The 9,442-nt window shown below is 38.0% G+C and overlaps 1 protein-coding gene across 2 annotated transcripts; it reads right to left on the bottom strand.

Annotated features, from left to right (window-relative positions):
• Positions 1-9,389, bottom strand: DCPH1 (damage control phosphatase 1). 2 transcript variants are annotated; one of them, XM_021540604.4, is made up of 5 exons: positions 9,319-9,389; positions 7,844-7,949; positions 7,069-7,310; positions 5,486-5,651; positions 1-4,480 (listed from the first exon to the last, which is right to left on the bottom strand). In XM_021540604.4, exons 1-5 carry the CDS (start codon positions 9,366-9,368, stop codon positions 3,713-3,715), a joined length of 1,332 nt encoding a protein of 443 aa, XP_021396279.1. In that variant the 5' UTR covers positions 9,369-9,389; the 3' UTR covers positions 1-3,712. The 2 variants fall into 2 exon arrangements, with proteins under 2 accessions (XP_021396279.1, XP_085432728.1); XM_085576602.1 differs by lacking the exon at positions 9,319-9,389 and adding an exon at positions 8,891-9,073.
• Between the last annotated feature and the right edge of the window lie 53 nt (positions 9,390-9,442).

Genomic DNA, 9,442 nt, shown 5'->3' with positions numbered 1-9,442 from the left:
TTCAATTTTGGAATTTTTATTTTAGACACAATTAAGGGTTTCTTTTTAGATTAAAACCATTTCATAGAGTAATTTTCATGCAACAGAGTAAACTTTTTTCCTATGCTATTCGACAGCACAGGAGATAAATGTTCATATGGAACAAGTTGTTAGCCATGAATGCAAATAATACTATGAACTTTAAATAAACTGTTTCAACAACAACAGTCAGGGCTTATAGGACATCAGCAAGGTGTGTAAACCAAAGTGTTTTGGAAATAATTTAGTTACAGTAACACCAAAATATTTTCATTTTGCTGAGAACACATGGAGCACCTATCACTTCTAGAAGTGATTCTGGAAATGACATCATCAGCTGCACCAACCTTACTAAGTAAGTACCAGATACATTTAAGAGATACTCAATTATTTTTAAAGTTTTGAGATTTTAACAGGAGTACAAGTAGCATAAAAATTAGAAAATTCCTTACTATTGCCCTGTCTTGTTACAGAAGAACATTTTATGATATTCACCTCTTGCATCTGTTTCTTTCAAAACCTCATTGAATAAATATGCTTTACAGGTTTATGCATAAAATCCACTTCAAAGTAAAAAAATTCAGGAACTAAGACCTGAATTATTTTGTCTTCTCTAGCCATTGAAATAGTGTAACAATGTCTGACTTGCACAAAATTATACAATTTATTTCAATATTCTTACAAGCTTCTAGTCATACAATCAACTTATTTTCCACATCAAACAATTTATTTTAAGAAACCTTATATACATAAGAAATTATTGTATACATCTTACAGGGTAACTTACCAAGTATTCAGACAGATGTGTGTACTGCCTTTCACTGTCCCTGTGACATTACTTTCCTTCTATTTCATAAACAATGAAAGTCATGATCAAAAACTGACTTACAAATACAGTTGTTCAAAAGGTAGAAGACAAAAAAAAAAGTAAATTACTGAATTACTGAAATCACCTTTGGCTTTTTCCATAAATATTCAAATGGCATATGAAATGAAAATCTCAAAAATTTGGATGTATAAATCAGTAGCTCCTGAGTTATACTGTAGAAGCATTTTGGGCAATCAGTTGTAACAGGTGTATAGAAGGAACTTTCTTAAATACTCAAGTAAAAAAAATATTATATTACAGCACATGCTAGTGTTCTAACACATGCTTCAGTTTATGTTTTTAAATTCCATCTAAATGCAATAGGTTCATGCTGGCATTTCATTAAGCTGTATTACAAAGAGCAATTAACACTGAATAGCTACAAAAATGTTTTCTGTTTTTACGTAAACTGTAGCAAATCCATCAGAAGAGCATTGTGCCTCACTGGAAAATGTGTTCACAACTTTGTTGTGTCATGGGGAGACTGTAACACTGCATTACAGCAACACTGATGTTATTTTTTCTTTTTTTCATACAATCAACCAAAATTTTACAAAAATATAGCCAACCAACACACATAAAACTATGCTGCATATTCAGTTCTGCCTAGAGATAGCACTTTGCAATTACAGCTACAGAAGAAGCATTTGGAAGTTATGGCTGTGCATTCCTTACACAGACACATAGTCATATTGTGTATTACCACATGAACTTCTCTTTGTGAGGGGCAAAAGATGGAAAGTGAACTTTTCATCAACTGGAGAATAGAGAGTTTTTTTTCAGCATTACATCATGTAATACATTAGCATTCACATGCTAAGCTAAGAATTACATGTCTTGTAATAATCTTCATAATTCAGTAATACTGAGCAAATGCCACTGCATCTCCTAATTGATTTTATATTTTGTAGCACTGTGTTTTTTATTACTTCACATTATTAATTTTCCCCAATCACCATTGTGGATTCCCAGAAGTAACAGCCTGAAAGCAACCTGGGCACAGGGACACAGTAACAACCAGTAAAAAACTAAATCAAGTTTCTCAGCATGTGTAAGGATTGTGTAAGAGGCAAATGTATTTGTCAAGGGTGGCCTCAACAGTGACTTTCTCTTCTTGTCCATTATACACTTTTAAACCTCTCCAGCAAATTAAGTCATCACCTTACAATATGAGCAGAGGCAAAGCAGATTTCAGACCCAGGTGATTTTGTCTCTCTGAACGAATGGAATGATGTTCTCATTCCACATATTCCACAACTTCCATCTTTCTGTTCATGACCCAAAGTTGTTTCTTCAAAATGCACTTGAAACAAGTTAACAGCATTTTCAAAGATGACACACTGAGGCTCCAGTGTACAGATTCATCCTGTCTTTTACATATTGGGTCAAAGCACTAAAGCTGGAGTGTTGTTGAACTCTCTCCAGTCAGAAACCTTCAGCAGTTTGACCTTTAGCCTTCTTGACTAGATTTTTAATTACTGCAGTTCAATCAGGTGCCTAAGGATGAAGATTAATTCACCCTGTAGGAGTACTAAGCCAAAGATACAAAGGAGATAAGAGCAGTAAACCCAGGTCTCAAAATTATAACTCTCCCAACAACTGCCTCATGAAATTACTTGCATCTTTGTTTTTGAATACTTGACCTTGGAACCTTAAAATACCCTTTCAGATTAAAGAAGAAGAAGAAAATAAACCCAAATAATCAAAGTCACGAGCAATTGGAACATATTTATCCACTGCCTAGATCTTTGTTGTATGAGCATAACGAGCAGCAGCTTTTGAGACCAGAGTAGAAGAGCAGAAATGGGCACTTAACAACTCCAGTTAACAGAAACCTGTATGGCTTCTCTACCCTGTATTTCTCAGTGCAAATGTGGTTGTATGTCCTCCCTAGAAATTAAGGCATCCTTCTTAAACCAACCAAACAAAAACCCTCAAACAAATACATTTGAAAAATAAAGAGAATTACCACAACAGAAGGAAACAGGTGTGCTTGAACCTCATACATGCACTGCTGCCAGGCCACCTGCAGATCAAGTCTGCATAAAACCTAAAGTCCAGTTAATGCAACTGCTTCGGTTTCATTAATTTTTTGTTTGGGTAGGCTTTTCTGTGTGCTTCTTTTTTGGTAGAGCTTTATAAATAAACAGTATCATCAATATTCTTAAAATGAAATTGTCCTTTCTCCCACTAATCCTCCTACCAGATGGGACAACTCTCCCACAGGCAAACTGGCTAATAATGTTCACTTTATGTGCTTTAAAATTGAAATTCAGTTTTCAATTCTATATGAATGTTTACAAGCTGCCCCCAGTAACTTATCCCTTAATGTAATGCCAACTATCCTCAAAACAACAAAATAATCTGTCTGTAATTAAATTCTGAATTCTCTAAAATACTAACTTTCACGTAATGCATGAAATGACATGGAGCACAAATTATTCCGAAATAAGTAAATTCATGCTAATGTGACTTTAGGGAAATTGTTTCTGAAGCAAATTTTTCACTTGTAAAGTTTTCACTCATTAAACTCATACTCACTGATGAAGAAAAAATATTATGGACAACTAAATATTGATTTTAAAGATCTGATGACATTGGACAATAGGAAAACAAACTGTATTGAAATTCAGATTGATTTACGTATACAAAGACAGTTTATAAATATTTGCACAACATTAAAGTCTTCTGCAGGACAAAAACAACAAATCACTTGGGAGGAAAAAGCACAAACAAAAAATAATCTTTACTGAAGCCAAGCATGGAACAGAGAAAAAAATTCAAGTCAGACCTAATGTCTCTTTCAGAACATTACAGATCATTTAACTACAGACCAGCATCAAACTGAACTACCCCGTATTTTCCACTTACCATCCATTCAGGTTCAGAAGCCTGAATTTGCTCACCTTGTCCAGGTTTCAGGCCGACCTGAGTGTCAGATTTCAGCGTTCTCAAACTACAGAGAGGAGCAGGATGAAACTTACTCAAGGCTTGATGAAACGGGACACTGTATTCCCATTTTCTATCTCCTGTTAATTTTCTATAGTTTAGATCACCTTTGAAGAGAAGCAAGTTCGACTTCTGTAGCTCAGCATACAAGTCAGAAGCAACTTCAATCATACTGGAAAAATCATGTGGCAAAGTCCAAAACATGTGGTCATGGAAAACCCAAACTCCCTTTTTCAAATTGCCCTCCCAGTTTATGCCACATCTAGACATCCACATATGATTAGCTGACCCCAGTTGTTTAATAGTCCAGTTAAAATCATGCTTTGTGGTATCTGATACATACCATGGAATACTTTTTCCATGAAAACAGACTTCATCAGCTAGCTTTGATGATAACAAGAAATCAGCCAACACAAGATCACTTACAAGTTCAAATCCAGCATTATCCAGGATTATGTCAACTCTAACATTACTTCTTTCTGTTCTATTTTTTTTGGCATTTACAAGTAGTGACCAAACTTTTTCCATATCATTCACTAAGATGTAAGGTACCATGTTTTCCAGAGACTGCAAAGGACTAGATTTCTGAGAGCTGTCTTCACCAGCTGAAAAAGAAAGGTCACACTTATTGCCCCATAATGACACCTAGAGGAAAAAAAAAAAAAAAAAAGAAAAAAAAAAAAAGAAGAAAGAAAAGAAACTATTTACTAAGTCGTACTGTAGATACATTCTCAACTTCACATACACTGAAGATTTTGTTCCCTGGTTTTTGTTTTAGGTAATAAAGGTTGTAATTCCACATATTCTTCCAAGCTTTAATAAAACTCAACTCCTTGTCCAGGTATCTCAACATATACAAGATTTTGTGGAAGAAACCAAACAAAGCTCTGTATTTACACGTGTCAGAAGTGGCAAAGATGGGAGATTTAGATCAACATAAACACATTGTTTACAAAGCTCAAAACAGAAATATACTCCATACTGCAATTCCAAAAAAATATCAGTGATAACACAGAAAAAGGAATAATAAAAGCAGATTTACTTTTTTTATTATGTGCAGCCAAATAAGTATTTTAGATATATGTATTTTTAGCAGTCACTAATGAGCTCTTTGTGAAGATTCATCAAATACCTGACATACATGTTGCCAGCTAATGGACTTATTTCTAATCCTACAATACTTTGGATTTTCTACCCAAAGGCACTACATTCCAAGAGTAATGCTGTTAAAAAGCTTTTAAACCACTTCTGACCCAGACTGACTTCTAATTTTTTCTCCAAAGAAGTCTAAAAGCATTTAAAGTGCCAACTAAAATTAACTGTTTTAAGAAATTATACATAAATATCAAAAAGCTAATCTGGAATTTGACTTAAAATGTTTGAGAGATACTGGTTTTGATGGAAAAATTGCTGAGTTTTCATACACACAACGAAGACCAGCCATTAATAAAAAAGTGTCACATTTAAAACAAAATATATTTCCAGAATAGCAGCTATACAGTAGGGCTATCAGGACTTCATCATACTTTAACAAACAAAATATCTAAATTTTAATTTCCATATGAAATTCAGATTCTTTATAACCTCAAATTCTTGTTTGTTTCATAGGAGAGATATTTTCAATTCTTGGGTTAAGCACTACCAGTTTACCTGCAATAGCTTAAAAAGTTCCTCCTGAAGTTGCTTTTCATCTAGATCCTTGATGTTCTTAAGAAGTTCCTGAAAGTAAGTGCATAAGGCAATAACAGCTTCTTGGGATTCAAAGAAATTTTGAGCCTTTCCTTCCTTAAATACATCAAAGTTGTCAATAGGTGGGCTAAAAAGAGAAGAACAAATATGTTGCCATACTTCCCACATTCTTCATTACAGCACATGCAAAGGAAGCTCAAAGGTCAGCTACTTTAGACTGTACTACAGGACAGTTAGATTTTCCACTTCTAATTTGTCATACTAGATTTTCACATATCTCCATAACAGCCTAATACGCATCTTGCTAAGAGACAGTATGGAAGGCATCTTTATACAGCAATATATTCTGAAAGTGAACAAGCATTTAATCACAACAACTCTGGGAACTGCACAGACAGTTGAGCTACAATCTTCAGACGAGAATTAAAACTAACATACAAGTGAACTAAAGTTAAGAAAAGCTGGCCTGATTTTAAATCTGTTTGTGTGTGCTGGAGGGTACTTCCCATACCAAATTCTCTTCCAGTTAGGAAGTTATCTCTATGAAAGTCTTTAGTAGGATTTTGGAAAATTACCATGACAAATGAGAATGCTGTAATATATAAAAATAATAGGTCAATCTCTTATGAAACATATTTGCACGACAACCTTTCAACAAATAATTGAATTTCCATCCAAGCATATGCTTAAGAGCAACTAAATAATGGAGATCAAGAAACTTAAAAATTAAAAGTATCTGCTCAGCTTTTTAAGTGCAATCCAGGGGATGAACCTCATATTTGAAGCTTTTGGTTCAAGAGCTCAAATTACACAACATACCAGTGGAAACTGAGTCCCATTACTGTGTTTGCATCTCAACACTAAGGGTAAACCTGTACTCGGGGAGCTTTCAAATTTTTTGGCAGCAACACGATCTTAAACTGTTAATTCCTACCCCATGACGTTGTACTGGCACATCTCCGTGGTACCAGCACAACAAGTTTTTCCTGCCCAGTTATTTTTAACCAGTATCAGCTCCCAAAGTTTGATGCAACACATGGTCTGCAAGCACTGCTGTAACTAAGAAGCTGGTATAGAATGAACAACAGGAGCTGCTTAAGATGGGTCTACTGCTGTAAGAAACAGTTCTCAAATGGTAACTTCAGATTGCCAAGCAGCAAAACAAATTAGAACTCCCGAAAGATTTGTGGCTCTCATATGCCGTGTTTAACACTTAAAAGAAAATTCTAGACCAACAAACCTTGTAGAAATGCTACATGGTTTTCATATCTCAATTTACATTAGTCTGCAAAATCAAGCTCAAGAGTTTTCATGTAGACCAACTCACCAAAACTGAAGCATAAAATAATTAATAAGATTCAAATTCTACTAAATATGAGAAAGTATTAATTTTAAATCTGATGTGCAAGCTGAGGAAAAAGTAATATGGCAAAAGCTTAAGATCTTCCTTTATCTTACTCCTCAGCTGTCTTTCTTTTTCCCAAAATAAAAATGGGAAAGAGCAATGCTTTGCAAAGTAATATAGCAAGCCAGTAAATACTTACTTCTGTGCTAATGCTGCATGAATTCTTCGATACATGTAACACTCTACATACAGCCAAGGGGACTGAAACCAACTTGGTTCTCCATTTCCATTTGGTAAATTTCGTTGGTAGTCCAGGTATTGGTTCCACAGTGCTGCATCGGGCAACTCATCTTCCAAAGGGGTCACTGGCTTGTCTGTTTGCAGTTCATTCCGCAGTTTGGAGAGGAAAGATATAGCCCTCTTCTCTGCTTCAACACCCTTCTGAAAAAAGTGGAGAACAAAAGTTCCTATTCTGTACCTTCATTCCTGTAGAGACACAGATCAACTGTTCATGGAATGTGCAAAGTTTTAATTGCCATGAGAGTCCCTGACAAATCACAGCTTGATTCAACAAAATATATTTTGGTGAATAAAGCTCATTTCAGATCCAAGATCTAAAATTAATTCCATATGGGACTTCTTTTTAGATTGGACTTCTTGCTTATTAGAGGAGAAGAGAGTGTTGAAACACAGTCTTGTTCAGAAGGTGTTACTGTCTGTCAAACACTGCATCAACACAAAAACCAAAGTAAGTGATGCAGTTGCGTAAGTGATAGATCAGAAGGAAAAGGTTGGACAGAAAGGTGTGTTACAGAACTAATCAAAAATAGCTAGTAGAAAGAATTATTTTTAAAAAATATCAGGCAAAAGGATTGAGACAAGCCTTATCAGTAAAAACAAGGCAAAGAAAGGGTCTCAAAGGCTAGAAGGAAATAAACATCAGGGAAAATGATGATTATGATGATGACTCTTACCTCACCATGTTCTTCAAAAAATTCATTTTTATGTCGATGCAAAGTATCAATAACTCTTGTGAGAATCTGGGGAAGTCTATCTTTGATTGTAAAATATGCAAAGGATCTAAAAAAGAGAGGATCAATATTTTATTATTGTCAGCAAAGGATAAAATGGCTTCAATTTTTAAAAGAAATGCAAGATCTTTGCGCTACTTTGGGCTGGGGTAGAGTTGATCTTCTTCACAGTAGCTGGTATGGGGGTTGTGTTTTAGACTTGTGCTGGAGACATTGTTGACAACACAAGGAAGTTTTCCTTATTGCTGAGCAGGGATTGCAGAGTCAAGATCTTTTCTGCTTTACCCCACCCCACTAGCAAGAAAACTGGGGGTGCACAGGGCGTTGGGAGGGGACACAGCCAGGACAGCTGACCCTTACTGACCCAGAGGCTATTCCAGACCATATGGTGTCATGCTCAGCAGTGGAAACCAGGAGGAAAAGTTGGACAGGGAGCCACTGCCTAGGCATCAGTAAGTTCATGGTGAGCAAATGCTTTCAGATGTCTTACTTGGTTTTCTTGGGTTGTATTTCTCTTTGCTCTTTTCATTATGATTTATTCTCACTCCAATTATTAAACTGCTCTCAACCCACAAGTTTCCTCATTTTCACCTTTCTCACTCACTTCTCCCCACCCCGCTGAGCTATACGATGCTTTGCTGCCAGCTGGGGTTATAACACAACAGTATTAAAAGTAGCTTGACATGCCCTTAAAGCAGTGGAAAGGAAAAAAAATAAAACGGAAAAAATTTCAAACTGGTCGGATTCTTTCGCCTACTTTTGCAGAAGATTATAAACAGCAACCTGCTCAAGGAAGAAAAAGCTAAATGACTGGCCCTGACGAAACAGCAAAAAATTGCAGTTAATTCTAAGCTAAAACGCGACCCCTATTGCTAAGATACCCAGATGCAAAACCTAGTAGATGTAAAACTAAAAGTACAGGTATCTCCTCAAATTTTTCTACGTATCTCATCAACAAGAAACGCACTCTCCATTATATACTCGATTTACATTTTCTCCAAACGCAGTTTATGCACGAGGACAAGGAGCAGAACGCGGCCGGCCGCGCAGAGAGCGCACACCGGCCTGGCGAGATTCATTCGCTCTGAGATTTCTACCCTTGGGCTGGAGGCGCAGAGCCGAGCGGCCGCACCGGGAGCGCGGCGCGGGGAGCGCGGCGCCGGCGCTGGCACCGCCCCACGGCCAGGCCGGGCCGGAGACCGCGGCGGCGGCAGCGCCGCGCCCGCAGCGCCGCCTACGGGCCCCGCGCGCCGCCGCGCCGCTGTCCCCGCCTGCCCCCCCGGGCCAAGAGCCGCCCCCCGGCCCCGCCCGGCGCCCGAAAACCTCCGCTCTCCGGCGGCGGGGCGCCGGACGGCCCCTCAGCTCCCTCCCGCCCCCCGTTTCGCTGCCGGTAACAAGCGCGCCAGGCCGTGACGGACCCCTTAAACCTGCCCGACAGGGACACCGGGAGCGCCGGCGCCGCCGCCATCTTGCTCCGCCCCCCCGCGAGGAGGCGCACCGCCCTCCCCCTGCCCCCTCCCGGAAGCGGGCCCGAGCGGCGGC

This window comes from Lonchura striata, chromosome 3 (genome assembly GCF_050655825.1).
Source record: "Lonchura striata isolate lonStrDom1 chromosome 3, ASM5065582v1, whole genome shotgun sequence".
In the NCBI taxonomy this organism is placed as follows: domain Eukaryota; kingdom Metazoa; phylum Chordata; class Aves; order Passeriformes; family Estrildidae; genus Lonchura; species Lonchura striata.
Note: the sequence above shows the minus strand (reverse complement) of the source record. Positions and strands in the feature narration are given on the sequence as shown.